This window comes from Tiliqua scincoides, chromosome 4, assembly GCF_035046505.1.
Source record: "Tiliqua scincoides isolate rTilSci1 chromosome 4, rTilSci1.hap2, whole genome shotgun sequence".
NCBI lineage: Eukaryota > Metazoa > Chordata > Lepidosauria > Squamata > Scincidae > Tiliqua > Tiliqua scincoides.
This window is the reverse complement of record NC_089824.1, coordinates 114,892,054-114,909,435: the sequence shown is the minus strand read 5'-3', so window position 1 is coordinate 114,909,435 and position 17,382 is coordinate 114,892,054. Positions and strand designations below refer to the sequence as shown.

General features: G+C 43.4%; 1 protein-coding gene across 1 annotated transcript in view; it reads right to left on the bottom strand.

The window, feature by feature from the left end:
• Positions 1–3,423: 3,423 nt before the first annotated feature.
• The window catches only part of LHX4 (LIM homeobox 4), a 75,340-nt gene continuing 61,381 nt past the window's right edge, over positions 3,424–17,382 (bottom strand). Inside the window, exons 3-6 of the mRNA XM_066624972.1 lie at positions 10,487–10,689; positions 7,112–7,266; positions 5,046–5,217; positions 3,424–3,818 (exon numbers count right to left, since the gene is read on the bottom strand). Of these exons, the coding sequence (XP_066481069.1) occupies positions 3,424–3,818; positions 5,046–5,217; positions 7,112–7,266; positions 10,487–10,689 (925 nt within the window). The remainder of the gene's footprint in view (positions 3,819–5,045; positions 5,218–7,111; positions 7,267–10,486; positions 10,690–17,382) is intronic.

The window sequence follows — 17,382 nt, the reverse complement described above, 5'->3', positions numbered from 1 at the left end:
TTTCTTCAGGTTTTCTTTATGCTCAGAGTGACCAGTCCTCTTTCCTAAACATGTGCAAACTTATACCTGCTTACTGTATTCTTGCACCTGTAACTGAAAAACAGGCTTTTACTGTATGAATGTCTGCAAAAATAAAATGTTCACACTCAGAGTTTGGGTAGATAGACATTTGTACCTATTTTATATTCTTCAGTCTAAATATAATAATTTGTTCTCAGTGGATTGATGACAATCCTGAACAAATTGCTTTCTCTTTTAGAGTGAAAGATAAAAGAACTTCAGTAATAAAACTGCATTAGTTATGGCGCTACAAAGAAATGACATGGAAGAAAGATTTCGTATTTGTGATTTCTTATCAATAAGATATTGGAATTATGGATAAATGTAAACAACTGACCAAGGTAGTGTTGAACTGAGGCTTCTGCAGCAAAGTGCAATCACTTATTTCAGTAAAGATTTTTGTAGGGATACAGCTTGTACATTTTAACTTTCCTCAGTGTCCAGCCTAATTCTCATTGTTACTGGTTCCAAAGCACCTGAAATTATTTGAGATTCAGACTTCAAACACGACTGCCCATTGTACAAAAGGAATACGGGACTATTTTGCATGGAATCAATATCCATCATAGATGTGCATGATGCAAATCCTTTGGCAGCCTACATAGGTTTTTAAAAATAGGACTTAACAGTTCAAATTATTACCATCTCCCTAAAGTGAAAAGCACCCTTGGGTTCCCCCCACCGAAAACTGGAAAGGGAAATGGTTTTAGCAGTGCTAAAGTCTGTACTTGTTTCTTTAAAAATGTGCTAATGATTATGTCTGCATTTTAATCTGTGGAGATTTTCCAGCTCTTTCCTCAGGTGCAGTGTGGGATCTTTCCTTTACCTGACTATTTTGATTTTGAAATGGCAGCCGTGGAGGACAGCAGAGCTATACTGCTTGCTTCAGCCCCACTTACATCACCCTGAATGAGCAGTACAACCAGTTGGTAGGTGCTCTTGCTACACATATTGAAATGTAGATAGGGGAAGTGGTGACTTTGAGGTGTGTCTCTGGGATATGGTAGGGATTAGGGATGTGTATACTTTCACCTTGTGAAGGGCAGTATGAGTATGATGTATGTTGTGCCTCAGTTGAGAGACTACTGTTCCCTTAGCATTTTATTAGCTGTTCCATTAACTGCAAGGGTGGAAGTGGCTCTCCATTCCCCAGAGGCCTGGTACAAGCTTCCTTTCAGCCTAGAACAATCCTCTTGGAAACAGAGTGTGAAGACTGATTCACACAGGCATATGTGAACTGACACCACTGAAAAGCATTGTGCTTGGGTGATGGAGCTGCTGTGCAAGTGCTGCCTGTGATGCTTGATCTGAGCCTGACTTGACTGAGCCTTGTTCACAGTGCAAGCAAGGTCATTGAATATGCCTGTGTAAGCAGGTTCTTGGCCTCTCAGATGTGACCTTGCTCCTGTCACTCCCAGTAGCAGTAACTCACTGAAGGCAGCAAAGTCTTGCATTTGGACCTCAATGGGCAATGCCTGTAGCCTCCATCCAATAGGTAGAACGTCTAGGACTTTTCTTTTAGAAGCAGGGCGCTTAGCAGCTTGCAACTCCATTTCACTGCAGTCAGCCCTTTAAGACAGAAGCACCCCTTGAACCTCATGCATCTTAACCCTTCTCCATCATTGGAGAATAGGTGTAAGATGTATAGCTGTTCTAAGGGCAATGCAGTTCCATTGTCTGGGGCACCTATGATGGGTCCTTGACAAGAGATCAACTTCTCATGACAGAGCCTCCTCAGTGAAGAGTGTATGTCTCCTGCTCCCAATTCCTCTTTCGGTGAAAGCTCCTTGACTTATCTGGCTTCTGGCTAATGTCATGATTGTCATGTTTTACTTCATGTTTTGTACTCTTATCCATGCTACAGAATTTCGTTGTGGATCAACTGAACAATGTTGAACCTTTGGAGGTTAATTGGATTACTGTTGCATGGCTTTTTTTTCTCCGAAGCAGGTGAAAGCACATAGCTATCTGTGATAGTCTTCTGCAGCAACATAAAAGTATAGTGCAGTGGGCAGTATAGACCAGATTATAAGCATTATCAAATGCAGTGTAAATTCATTTAACACAAATGAATACTTTTGTCCTTTCTGATTATAGAAGTCAGAAACATGACTGCCTTGTGCTTCACTTATGTACAGATCTTCACCTGATGTGCCTTCTGGGACATGATCTGGCATGATCTGGGTTGCAAAGTTGGAGTGGGGGGAAGTTTGAAAACCTGCCATCCACTTTGACTGTGGACGTTTGCCCCTATGTGTTCACAGAGCTGGTGGGAACTACCACAGGTCTGGGACAGGGTGTACCCAGAGCATGGAGAGGTTCTTGCTCTTTACATGGGAGGGGGATATCCCAAGGAAAAAAGAATATGTTGCTCTGATCACTAGGTACTGTAGCACCCAACCAGAAATTCAGATCTGCAATATGATCACTGCCACCATAGTTACTGTTACCAATATCCTAGAATAGGATTTGCTAGTTTTCTGCACAAGTTATTTTTTTCATCTGTAGCAAATTGTTCAATTTAACTGCAAAGCTACTTTTCCCCATGGCCAATTGTAGCACTAACATAAATTGGTGTCTGTGATGGGGCTGCAGTTTAAGGAGAAAAGAATGCATGACTTGCTTTTGCCATACCATATTTGGAAAGGAGCAGGGATATGAGTGGAGAAAGAAGTAAGAGTAGCTGTGAATAGGATTGTGGAGAACTGCAGATGTTCAAAGTTCTGGCTATCCCACCACTAAGAGAGAAATATTTGCCCCTTGTTCATAAAATGATCCATATATATGTGGAGCTGAGTAGAGAGAAGAGATAACAGCAGGGTGGGGGGGAGGAGAACAAGACTACAGACTCTCAAGGACTTTCCATCCCTTCACTATTTAGTCTGAAACTTGGTTTTGAATGTTCTGCATTTCCATAGCTTGGTTACCTAGACTCAAGCAAATGAAGAACAATGACCATGGCAGGTGAGAGCTGATGTGAAGTTTCCAAAGGCCAAAGATCTGTTCAGTCAATTCAGCAGCTGCGAGTGTTGCACAGAACAGCAGAGTTCCATGGAGAGAATGAACCTGTGTTTGCTGCAGCCAACACCTCTAATGTCATAAAAATGTAATACACTCCGGTGTGTTGTGTGCAGAAGCGGTTCCTTCTATTGTCCCATTTTTTTTCAAACAGAAAGCTATATATATATAATCTTTCAGCTCTACAGGAAACAAAGTGGATTCCCATTCTAAAATAATGGAAATTTTCTTGTGATGGCACACTTGTGATCCTTGAAGTTTGACTGCTGTCTCTCACTGTTGTTAGCCTGTCTACCTTCAGGCCAAAAGAGCAAGTGGAAATATGGCAGAATTGAAAAGTGATGCTTAAAAAGGAGGATGATCCATTTCATCAAGCCAAGAGGCAGGGCTTGTTGGAAAGTCTGGATATCCAACGCTGCTACCAGTAGAAATATCAGAGGTTGGACCCCCAGCCATAGCTCTGAGTGTCTGACTAACTCCCTGCCCTCCATGTGCTATTATTCCTAAATTATTGTCCATTGAGTAATCCAGACCATTTATCAATGAAGTATGTGACGGAAGGGATGATATGGAGGCTGGAGACTGTGGGATTCCATAGGGGCTTCCATCCCTCAAGTCCTGGTAGGATTGTCCTGTGCCATCCATTGAGAAGGTACCATTCATTAGCTGTCCACCAGTCACCTCTCCAGCACTGCTGTAAATTCTGTTGTTGTGGCTGAGCTCTGAGAGGATTTGGTCCTCTGTAAATGAAGCAAGGAAAACAGGATTGTAAGTGCAGCACTAGCAAGGCTCCTTCATACATTCACTATGCAGGATAAAAGAACACACATCTAATGAAGCCCAATCCATGAAAGAAAAATACCCTAAGATTCATTGAAATCAGTGGCCTTAAAGCATGTTTAACCTTACTGGTAGTTCCCATAACTGGAACAAAGACTGGCCACCCACTGAGTAGCAGTAGAGCAGCCAACATACTACAGGTCCAGCCTTGTTATACACAGATTTTTTATACACGGATTTGACTCAACACAAATGGCCCCTGCAAATGAGAAGGAATGTGCTGATCCCTGAAGGGGAAAAATGCATCCCTTTAAAATCAGTTTTAAAAACTGAACAGTCCTTTAACAATAGCCTCCTTAATGAGAGAGAGAGAGAGAGAGAGAGAGAGAGGGCAGTTGGCTGACAATCCATCAATCCTTCTCTCTCTAGGCGACCCCTTCCTTCCCCCTGAACACCTGAAAGAAAGGTGATCACTTTGGATTGGTAAAGGGAGGGAATGAGTGAAGCACCTTTGTAAGCGCTTGGAGGAGGACTGATTGATGGATTGTCTTCTTAATGACTCTTATCTTACATCACAAAGTTCAGCAAGGCTGTTTTTAAATCACAGGAGTAAAGAAACTTTGTTTTTTAAATTGATTTGCTATAGTGCGTTTTTTGCCATCCATGTGAGTGCTTGGAACGGAACCCACGCAGATAATGAGGCTCAACCTGTATGTACATAAATTGATTGTCACATCCAAGCAATGGTATGAAGTGGTAGTAACACCAAACATATTAACATGTGCCTCCAACTGCTCCACTGCCCAGTACTGAAAATGCCTGGCTCAGATGGTGAGCTGATTTGAAGCATCCCATTTAAACATTCCACAAGTGCTCTCTTGAGAAGCTGGTGGATATTTTGACTGCAGAAGTTTACAGAAACATCCATTTGATAGTGAATCAGTTATGCTTGTTGGGGACAGATCATATATATGGGGCACATCTGTGCACAGACTGCATCCCACAGTCTACACACAAAAGGAAAAGCATGTAAGAGCCCAAACCTCACTCCTGCATGTCACTGCTTGTAGACTGCGAACACAGGCCCATAGTGTAGGACCAACCAAAGGCACAAACAAATAACCTCCAGAACCCAATCCATCTCAATGATTAAGTATTCATTTGGCAGAGACATTTGGAGGCCCTACCTCTGAAGCTGAGCTCACTATCACTAACCCCACAGTCCTCTGCAGAGCTCTCTTTCTCATGTTTGCTGCCTCCTCGGTTCCTTTTTACACTCTTGTAGAATTGGCCCCAGCGGTGCCGCCCAGCGTCTTTTTTCAGACGTTTCTCTTTGGCCCTTCGGTTTTGAAACCAGACCTATGTCCACAGAGGAGAAGGGGGAAAAAGAAGAAGAAATGTTTGTGATGATGATTTCTTGAGAGTCACTTCCCAGAATTCTATAATTCTTCAGAATAAAATCAAAATTATAGAACAACTCTGTGGATCAAGAGCAGGGATTGGATCTAGGTTCAAGCCAAACTTTGACCATGGTTTGAATATGTGGCCTTCTGTCAACCTTAATTCCCCTATTCGTAACATAGGAATAATAGCCACTTGTCTCCATAAATCATTGGTTCCCAAACTGAGCTGTGGCTCCCCAGGGTTCCACAGAAACCAGCCGCGGAGCCATGGAATCCATGCAGAAAGCCTGCCTTCCTATGCAATGTATAGGATTGTAGCCCTAATGAGCAGCCACAACCAATGACCCAGTAGGTCAAGGGAGCCAACTGTCAAAAAAGTTTGGGAACCACTGCCATCAATTATTGCTAGTAGTAAGGGAAGCATAGGAGCAAAGGCAAATTAACATACCAACCAGTAATCCTTCAAAGATGAAACCAAACTATCTACCATGCAGGATGGAGCTAGCAGAATCTTGTAGTAGTTTCCTGAAGTTCACTGATTCCCAAAAGCTTGCACACATCCAGATAACTTAATCTGATAACTATTACATCTCTCTCAAAGGAAAACTGAGAATAATGCAAGAACGATGCAGGAAATCTTGAGTAGTATAGACTAGGAGAAAGGAAGGCTAGGAGCACCTTTGACTCATCATTCAAGATCCACAAGCATGCCTGTTTCTAGACATTACACTAAAATCCTAATTCAATATCCAAAATTCTTCATATGCCATGACCCCAATAAATAAAGTATGAGACTAGAGACCCAGTGCCAGTCCCACCACCCTCCCAGGACCCAATCCCCCCACCCCACCTGCCCTATTTCCTCCTACTGCTTGTGTCTTCACCACAGTCCTGTGCGGTAGCAGCCTGAGCAGGGCCAGCCTTGGGGCAAGACAACAAGAAGAGACTGTGCAGGATTACATCAAGAAATCAGTTCTGATAAGGCAAGACCATTATTTGTTTGGATCCAAGCCCTCTTGCGCAGGCTTTGAAAGGTTGCCACAACGCTACCAATCCAATGGAAAAACCTCCAAATGAGGTTTCGCAACTCCATTGGGGTTGCGACTCACAGGTTGAAGAACACAGATATCAGACATTTGCCAGTCAACTCATACTGGCCATAGCTGTTACCTGCACTGAAACAGAAAGGAAAGACCCTGTACCTTCTAGCGAGAGAGAAGGAAAAAAGAGTAATGCAGCTAGGAGAATCCAAGCTCCTTACAAATCTATGCTTCCTCCATAGCTGCATTCCTTCTCATTTTCTCCTGATTGTTTTTAACTGAATATTTGTTCGTTACCTGAGTGAATTTGGAGAAAGCAAGGAATTAAGAGAAACGGTACATCAGGGCAGGAGGTCTGGTCTAGAGGGTTGAGCCTCCATTTGCCTGAAGATAACATCCGAAGGTCGCCAGTTCGAGGCCACCGGCACCGTGCGACCTTGAAGCAGCTGACAAGCTGAGCCAAGTTATTCCATCTACTCTGAGCGAGGGAGGATGGAGGCCAGGATGGAGGCCAGATCAGAACGAAACATCTGAATTGTTGTAGCTCTTGAAAGATAGAGCCTTCTTTCAATTGTAAAAATCCCTACGGGGATTTAAATTAGCCTGCCTATGTAAACCGCCTTGAATAAAGTCTGAGGAGAAATCTGAGGACCTAGAAAGGCGGTATATAAATACCTGTATTATTATTATTATTATTATTATTATTATTAATAATAATAATAATAATAATAATAATAATAATAATAATAATAATAATAATAATAAATCAATAGGTTACTTGAAGAGAAAATGTGACAGCAGTTAGCTCACCTGCACAACACGCATGTCTAATCCGGTCTCTGAAGACAGTTGCTCCCGTACATGTCTGGCTGGCTTGGGGGAGTTTTTATAGGCATTCTTTAACGTTTCCAGCTGTTTAGCTGTGATCGTGGTTCGGGGCCTCTTAGCTCCAGCCTCTGAATCATCTGAAATAGAGCATTTTCCTGTGATTTTGGAGTGCAGAACAGTACGCCACAATTGCTGTGGTGCATTATGAAAGCAATGATAATAGGAATGAAGTACAGTGGTTATATGCCTAAAAATATGCATATATCATGAATATGGCAAACAGTGTTTGCAAACACCTGAATCACATATAGATGACCTTGTCAGGGAACAATGATTGGCTGCAGCTGTCTGTTTGAACAAACACCAAGGTTTGCTTGTAAATAACACGTGAAATAGCCTTTAGGATTTGTATGTGGTTGTGTATTTTGCATTTTGATACTGTTCATTGTTTTGGTGGGTAGGTGATACAGGATTGGTGGTACACACTGGCCGGTCCAATGAAAAAACAGAAAGAGACCCTTTCCCCACACTGATTTTATAAACACTGTCTCACTTGTAGCACTTACTTGAAAATTCAGATTGTTGACTCACAATATATGATACCCAATACTGATTCCATTTCTGGTTTTATTTACATAGCAACATCAGGTCTAATTAGTTCATTTACAACTTCTCTACAGACAGTTCCATTGCAATGTTGTTGCCCCTCGGTTTCCAACTGTGCCTCCAGTGCCAACTTCAGGCAGAGAAAAATGTTACAGTTCTCTCTTGTAACATCTTGCAGTCAGCAAAAGAACACGGAGGGGCCTACTTGAGAAAGACACTCTACTCCCAAAGTATTGCTGCCTAGGAAAGCAAATGCGAGTACCCAAACCTGTGACCACATGTACTGTCCCTTTTGTAGATGATTTATTATTTTTAACATTACTGTATATCCTATCCTTCAAAAGAGATGGTTTTTGGGCAGCTGAAACATACACTTAAAAATATAATGAACTATCTAACCAGCAAACAATGTATAGAGGTGTGCTTTTTCAGTTTTGTATTTTTGCAGATTTCATTTTTTGACAAAAATGAGAAGTGCAGAAAGTGGTGTTATGTGTTTTTATTCCAAGGGTGCATTTTTATACATTATAAATTTAAAAGTGTACTAGCAGCTGCATGCATGTAGAGGTTTGATTTTTCCCCACAGATTTCATGGTGGTTTTTTGTTTTGTTTTGTTTACAAAAATGAGAAGTGCAGAAAGTGGTGTTAAGTGTTTTTCTTTCATTATCACCCAAAAAAACCCCACCTGTAACAATTGAAGCTGCAGACTTGTGCAGTACAACAAAATTCAGCAGGGACCAATATCCCAGTTAAAAGGCCTGGGAAGGAAAGAAGGTTTTCGTCCTATTCCAACAGGATGGTAAAATCAGTGCTAGGCAAACCCCTCTGGGGAGCAATTCATCCTCAGCTGCCACCACTGAAAAGCTCCTTGCCCCCATTGCCACCTGTATAGCAACCATTAGTACTAGTTCACACAATATTTTGATTGTGCATCTTACACACAATGCACATGCACACACAATGTGTCTTTTGTGTAAAGAAGAAAAGCAGAACATATAAATAAATGCTCTCAATTTCTAAATTCCCCACAACTAAATTAACATTTCAGCTGGGATTCATGAAATTCATTGCTGGTTTGATTGCCAAGTTGCTTTTAAAACAGCAGCACATCTGATTCCCTGTACAAAGCCAAACATGCAGTCTGGCTCTGAATCCAATTTCACTCCAGATAACTACTGATAGAGGGTTAAAGCACTTCCAATGAGAGCAGCAACACTTTCCATAATCAACTCAGCAGTAAAACGTTAATGTGAGTACATGCCGGGCTTGCAGGTGCCAGGTTGGAATGTATACAGTAGTCATAGTTTTCTTCTTCCTGAACTCTGAAAATTGGTCGCAGGCTTAGTAACCATTCTTTCATATCTAGTTTCTTTCCCTAAAGACCTATCAAACTGGCCAAAATGCACTTTATGCATGCCTATAAAGAAAATCCAGTTAATAAGAACAAAAGTGCCCAAGACATACAAAGCTCCCTGTTTCCATGAGCCTCACTAACAAAATATCTTGCTGCAGAGAAGTCAGCCTGCGCACTGGAGTTTACTTGTCCCTTTCTTTGCAAGGCCATTGGCTGCAAAACTTTATGACACTGAAGCACTGAGTCAATAATAGAAATGGAACAATATTCAATCCTGGATCTGCTAGCCCTGCTTCCCCCGCCAATCCCCTCAGCACAAATAGGCATTGCATCACCCCAGCCAAATTGATTAGGTCAAAATAGAGTCCTTAATTAATGAGAAGTCAGGGCTTGTCAACATGAAATCCATTAAAGACCAGTTCAGTTTTAATTTCAGTCAGGCACCGTTTGGCAGCCTCTGTGGATTCATTAGCGTTTGGTGATCTATTGCCTCTTTCTGTTTCACTTTCCTCAACCCACTCCCAATTCTGAGTTTTTCACCTACAGTAAATATTGGCATTTTAGACCTCAGCATGAAAAATGGGAGACTCTCCGGGTTAAGGGCCAGATTAAGCAGATGTGCAGGATGCAACTCTGTTGCCTCCACTGGAGCTGAGCCTAGGGTTGCTTTTGGCTCTTGGCTCTTGACTTTCCTCCATGCACCACATCTTAAACTGAAGAAAGATGGCAAATATCCCTGTAGCACATGATCAGTCCCTGGAGAATGTAAAGTTTCTTGAGACACATTCAAGGGGGGAAAAAACTGAATATCCAGCCAAAGTGCCTGTGGGAAAGCCTAAGCCATGACATGCTCTATATCACCCCCTTGCTTCTTCCAGGCACCCTGACGCAGCCATTTTCCAGGGCATGAAAAGGGGTGTTGGGAGCATGGATGCTATGCAAAGAATATCAGGCATGAGAGCAAAAGGAGAAAAGAGTGAGTTGAGGAAGACTCTGGTGGGGATCACAGTCAGACCCACAGCCTACGATGGCAGCAAGGTAGAGCCAAGCCCTTGTAACAAAAAGGACTGGATACGTTTCCTCATGTGACCCTGCTGCCTTTGTTTTTCCAACTGATTGTAAGCATTCCAGGACAATGGGTTTTCACTCCAGAGTTAATATGCCCATCTAATTTATTATCCAATTTGATACTATAACCTCTCCTACAATTAGCAAAAGATCAGCTCTGTGTGCAAATGCCTGTAGAAATAAAGAGAGGGCAAAGAGGACACCTGGGAAATGAATGACATTGGACAGAATTCGGACTACAAAGGCATTATGTCACACTTCGAATGAGAACACGCGTTGGCAGCCTCAGGGCCACATGCAGAATCTGGACACTTGAACCAGCCCCTACCGTTCTGCTTGGCTGTCTCGTAGTCCTCCTTGCACACCAGGCGCCCATCTTCCATGAGGTAGAACTCATCTCCTGTGGCCAGCTGGCGGTTGCAGATAATGCAGGCAAAGCAGTGCAGATGATAGACAAAATCCTGGGCCTTTCTGACCACCTGTGTGGGTGGAATCCCCTGCTGGCACGCTGTGCATTTTGTGCCAAAGCGCCTGCAAAAGAGGACAAGAGATCATGCCTTTAACTGGAGCTCTGGTTTACACTGCAGGAAAAGCACAGAATATGCTGTTGGCAGAGGCGTCGCTACAGAGGGGTGGGGGGCAGACCGCCCCAGGTTCCAGCCCACAGGGCGTGTCCTGAGGCCAAACGCCTCCGCTCGCTAGAAGTCCTCTGGTGCTCAGGCAAGTGCGCTCAGGCCTGGCCAAGCTTGCATGGCATCTCCAGCCTTCTCCACCTGGCACCGCTTCGCTTTTGGACCTGCAGAGGGACTCCCGTGGCACTGGGAAGCAAGTCACACGGTGCACACTTTCCAGCAGCCAGATAGCAACTGCTGCCCAAGTCCACAGGTTCGCTCTCCTTGCGCACGGCTGCAGGGACGGGGGGGGGCCAGACCCTGTGCAGCAGTAGCGTAAGTTTTGCAGGGAGCCTCACCGCAGCATGCAAGCAGCTCCGCCTCTCCCCTTTGGAGCCATGTGGGCTGGAGGGGAAAGGTTCCCAAGGGGAGGGGGAGGAGCCACTTGCACACTGCGGTGAGGCTCTTTGCAAAACTTTGTGCGCTGCCCCCCCTCTAGCTATGCCAGTGGCCCCAGGGGGTGGGGTGGGGAGCTACTGTCCTGTCCACTCAACAAAAACCAAAAACCAAAAAAATGCATGGAGCCCTGTGGAAGCCATATCACACGTTTATTCGCAAGTAGGCAAACGTGCCTTAGTCTATCGGAAAGGGCAGGCTGAGAGGAATCCAACGATGCCAGAATGGTCCCTATCCAATGAAAGCAGCCCAAAAAAAAAATCAAAGAAGGAAGTCCCTCCCTCCAAGCAGGCAAATGTAATGAGCCCTATGGAAAGTGAAAGTTAGCCATATGGTCGCATGAATAGGCAAACATGCCTTGGCTGCAGGCCAATGACACATCCTTTGTGGGGGGGGGGTTTGACCCTAGTGACCCGAATTCTGGAAATCATGGCTTTTAGGAATAATACCATCATGTTATATATCATTTGATGCAGAATTTCATCCATTGCTTATGGGAAAATATTCACTGCATTTATTTTCTGGCCATTATTATTCATTTCATGTCATGACTATTACTATGTCTCAGTCTCACCTACCCCACAGGGTTGTCGTGAGGGCAAAATAAGGGGAGGAACCATGTACACTACCCTGAGATGCTTAGAGAAAGGGTGGTATAAAAATGTGAATTATTTGATTAGTTAGTAATTAATATAAGTAATTAATAATTAAATAATTAATTGTATTGTATGGGGTGACAAAAATTTATGGGCCTTGGGTATCAAATGACCTAGCTACACCACTGGCTGTTGGCACAGAATTCAACTTTTCCAGTGGGTTCCATGGCGGGGTCAGTCTTCCTCAGGTGGGTAGCTCCTCCTCTCAGGATCAGGCAAAGCTTCCTGAGTGGAGGGGCTCCCCCTTGCTTCCCAGTACCTTTGCCTCTGCAGACACAGAATTCAGCTTTCCTGAGAATCTCAGCTATCATTCAAAACAACAGAGAGGTAAGAATGCAAAATCAAATTATGTACAATCAGAGAAATGCAGATTTACATAATGCATGCTTGTCCCAGATTTAAGATTTTCTTGCTTCATAATTTTGAATTTTTTTAAGAACATGGAGTACACACAACACTGCCTACAACCCCGAAACCAGCACCGCATGAGTCACCATCCTCAATAAGATCAACAGAGCTTCTGCAAAAAAAATAAACAGCACTCAGAACTGTGTGGAGGAAGGGGCAGAGTTTAAAGCAGCAAATTGACCCAATTATGCATGACATTTCACACAGCAAGGCTTCATCTTCTTCAGTGTAAAGAGATGGGCCTAATGGATTGGAGGAAGCTTGATTTTAATGGTCCTTTCAACTAAAGCCTCTGTAGACTGCAGTTGCCCCCACAAGGACAGCACATATTTCATCCACATTAATATTAAATATATTAATGATGGCCATTTCTAGGATAATAAATGCCTGATTAATTTAGAATGATGGGACCTTGCACATTGTAAGAATATCTGGTATACATTCAAGAAAGCAAAAATGCTCTGGAGCAGGATTTCTTGAACCGTGGGTTGCGACCTGGGTTGTGGGTGGGTTGTGAACCCTGGGTGGGTTGTGAAGCCGCAACTGACAAACTGATAGCAGACAAGCAAAATGTATTGAACCCTATGAGAATTGAGTGATTTTACTCATGTGTAGACAAAAGTGCCTTGGTTCTTTGCAAAAAGCAGGCCGAGAGGAATCCATCGCTACCAGAGTGGTCCCAAACTGATGAACGCAGCCCCCGCAAAAAACACCAGAGAAGGAAGTCCCTCCCTCATGCTGATGAATGTATTGAGCCCTATGGAAAGCAAATCTAAGGCACATGGTCATGTTTACTCATGATTAAGCAAACGTGTCTTGGCTTGAGTGCAAGGCTAGCAGAATGGTCCCAATCCTATGAACATGGAGCTCAACAAGAAGGCAGCCCCTCCCCCACCAAAAGGCTGGTAAAACCTTTTTTTTAAGTCTTGTAAAGCTAGGTGGGTCCTCATGGTATGTAATTTTAAAAAGTGGGTTCTGGTGCTAAAAGGTTTGGGAACCACTGCTTGATTGGAGAGGATTGTCTTTTGCAGATTCCCCCCCCCCTTTTCCTCTTCTCATCATTCTGGGTTTTTAACGTTGTTTAGAGGGAAACTTTAAATCTCAATACAGTTCAAACAAAAAACATGTTGGATTTAAAACTGATTTTGTCCCAATCACACTGAACTGGCTTAAATATAAGAAATTCAACTGGACATTGAGTAGGGCTGAAAAATCTTACAGTGCTTTGGGGGGGGTGAGGTTTTAGCAGGCAGGCTACAGAGATAATTCACTTGGTGGAACAAGAAAGGCTTCCCCATATCATCTCCCCTTGTTTGTTTTACTGCAATTTAATTATTTGTAATTATTCATTTTAATTTATTAATAGCTTGTCTATCTAGGGAAAATGGCACAATTTCAGTTCTTGCTATGGGCAATTTCAGTGCTTGCTGTATTCTCAGAAAAGCACTTCCTGCGTGATGATCTCTCTTCTGGCCATGACATCACCTTCAGCTTAATGACATCACTTCTGGTGGGTCCTGGACATTCTAAAAAGTAGGTCCTGGTGCGAAAAGTTTGAGAACCACTGCTCTAAAAAACAGTGTTTCTCAATGTTCGTCTCTCATCGTACCACTTCACATGGCACACCTATTGGAAGTACCACTGGAAGTAATGTAATAATCATTCCAGATTGGGAGGCCAGACACAACATGATAAACACCAGTAAGAGGCTCAGGGTGGATGGGAGGGCTTTTTCAAACATGCATGCTGGAGCTCTGCCTGCCAAGCCAAGCGTCCTTCTACAGTTTGTCACTTTGGATTGCTAATCTCATTGCCAGGCGGCAGGGGTCAGGGGAGCAGAGAAATGCTGCTGTAGCAGAAGTGTGTTCATCAAGCAATGATGCTATCTTCACAACCTGGGAGTTTGATCTACACTTCAGTGCTAGAACTAGAATGTTTTCTGGATTAGGTGCAACAAGTGTCAGGCCAACATAGCAACAAACAGATGTCATGCACTGAGCTAGTTCATCAAAGGGCAGAGCCATACTAATGCGCAGAGGCTTTCCCTGCTTCCTCTTCCACCCTGCACAGCAGACTTATTGGGTGACAGATTATGACCTTAAGGTGTTCTGTTTCTGCATAGCTAGTTCTGGTTCAGCTACCTCTCTCCTTTGGTTCCCAATGCTGTGTTGTACAACCAAAGAGCTTCCCACACTGCCTTGACTCCCATGAATGCCTTGAGCTCCCCATCTTTTGACTGTACAGTCGGACTCCAATAGCCTTGGGTTTGGTATCTGCGGATTTGACTCACTATGGGTGCCAGCAGATACCAAGTCTGAATTTAAATGTCTTTCTAAAAAATTCACCAAAATTGGAGTTCCTACCATTTCGAATCCAAACTGCTCAGTTTCCCAGCCTCTGCAGCTATTTTTAGGTCTGAAAGACCCACTTCCAGGTCACATGTTCCTTGCTCTTCCCGCCTCACCCCCAAATTCTAAAGGTATTTAAATTTGGACCCCAGTATCCAGATTCCATATCTGCTGAGTGTTCTGGAATGAAACCCCCGCAGGTACTAGGTACTGTATTGTCTCAAATCAACTTGCTGACAGCCATAATTACAAGGGTTCACCAATCACTTAGTGACTCTGGCAGTCCAAGTTAATCCCACCCTTGTGGTCTTCCAGTCTCAGTCTGTCCAGGCTCCACATTTCTCATCCCTTCCCAAAGAAAGTGAGGGTGGACTGGAGAATTGTCCCTAAATAAAAAAGCTAATTATGGTTATCAGCCATAACAACAAATCTGAAATGCAGAACAGCTCAAGATGAGTGTCATTGCACCTTCTAGTTCTAATCCCAGTGGTTTTCCTTGCAACTCAGTTACATTTTCCAACATGCAATGTCCAGAGCAAGATATTAAAAAGTACAGTCATGTGTTTAAGAAAAATATTCCTTAGAACAAATGGAAATGTATTTTTAAAAGAACTCGCTACTTTATTTATTATGGTATTCATATACTGCCTTTCTCATAGACCAGGGCTCTCCAAACCTCAGCCCATGGGCTGGATCTGGGGTTTGGAGAAAGCCCCCCCCCCCATGAGCAGAGCTTACCATTTCACCCTGTTGTCATGTGTTTTTCAACAGAACAGACTTACAGGTTTCCCAAGTTCCAAGTAGGATTTTGGGAACCACTTATCTAAAACCTCTTGTTCTTACTGTTCTGGTTCTTATAAAGATATAAACTGGATTGGTGTCATAACCACATGAAGAATAGGCAGGTGGTAGGAGATGAAGTCTGGAGGTTGAGCTGTCGCCTTGCTTGTAAAGCTGAGTAGGATCAGTTGCTTGGATGGGAGACCAAGAGATGGAGAGAGGCTCAGACTGCCTCTGGTGGAGTGGAGTGTGGAAGAGTCAGCAGGTAAAAAACGAATAGCAACTTTGAGAAACCGGTCTGAAGATTGGTGCAGCTGCCTGCGAGAGCTTGGACAGTGCAGAAAGTCAGCATTCAGGATGATGACTGCACTATGAAGGGAGACATCTGGAGAAATGGAGGTTTTATAAGATTTTTTAATGTGATGGAATAATACTTGTAAAAACCCTCTGAAAAAATGGGGTTTATGTTCAGCCTGCCTATGTAAAACCACCTTAAGTCTATGACTGTGGTCTCCAAACGGGAGACCTTTGTGTCCCAAAACAGCCCTTCCTGTCCTGAGCAGAGCTTATCGTTCTGTCATGGCACAATGTGTTTTTCAAACAGGTCACAGGGACACTCTGGGCAGTTGCATCTGCCAAGGTATCCTGTGACACAGCCTTCTGGGATGCTGGGCAACAGTCACAACTGCTGCCAGGCAGAGAAGGGGTTTTTTAACTTACCTGGGGGTTGATATGACTCTCCCGAGGGTCTGGTAAGACTGCCCCTTCTGCAGCCCTCCCTGAGGTTTAGAAATGTTGAAAAAAGGAAAACAAAACAAAACAGAACACTTCCTGTTTGGGGACATAAACCTCTGCAACCCTCCCCGAAGCACAGAAATGTCAAAAGAAAAAAAAAACTTCCTGTTTGGGGACTAAAATTGAAAGTGGGTTCCCCCCCCCCTTTTTACATTTCCAAGCCTCAGGGTGGACTGCAGAGGGGGTCACAGGCTCTCCAGACCTCAGGAAGGCCATAGCAATCCCCAGGCAAGTTTAAAAAAAAAACACTTCTGTGCCCAGCAGCAGCACAATTGTGGCAATCACATTGCTTTTCCGGTTCTTCCACCAGTTTGGAAACCAGTGTTTTAGACTTAACGGTCGCACAAATTAACTCAATAACCCTTGTTTTTAACTAGAATAGAGGTGAATCTAATAGCAATGGATTTCATTTCTGAAAGCCAGCATTGTATCTTCAGCCAAGTTTAAATGAAGCTCATCTGTAAGCCAACTCTGAATCTGTATTACGTAATTACAGAAGACAGTTGATTCCCCCATTTCTCTAACCAAAGCTGAGCCATCTTGAAACATCTACCATCTTGAAAAAGATTATTAAGCAGAATGTCTGTGAGCATTTAGAAAATAATGGGGTCATTTCTAGGAGTCAGCTGAGTTTGTCAAGAACAACTTGTGCCAGACCAATCTTCCCTTTTTGATAGAGTTACTAGTCTGATAGTTCATGAGAATGCCATGGACACAGTGTACCTAGATTTCAGCAAAGCAGTTGGCAATGGGCGAAATCCTACCCTGCAGTGGCATAGCTAATGATCATGTAGCCCGGTGCCAAGCTCAAAATGTTGCCCCAGAAGTGATGTCACAACCTAAAGTGACATCACACCTGGGCTTTTTAAAAAATGAAAATTGGGAGGAACCCACCTCCTCCCCCCAGCTGCTCACCACCCACTTGGTCTGCTGCCTCACCCCAGTCAGTGGCATAGCCAAGGCATCTACCTGCTACCCGGGTTCAAAGAAGATTTTGTAGGGCCCCCCCCCGCATGATAAAATCAAATTTAATTGAGGAAATAAGCAAAAAGTTATTGGTTCCATGCTGTATCATAATAACATCTCATTGACACTCAGAACAATCAGTCTCATAGGTTAGTTTGGCGTTAAGCAAATCCACTTTTTGTTCCACAAGGCACTTGTGTTTTC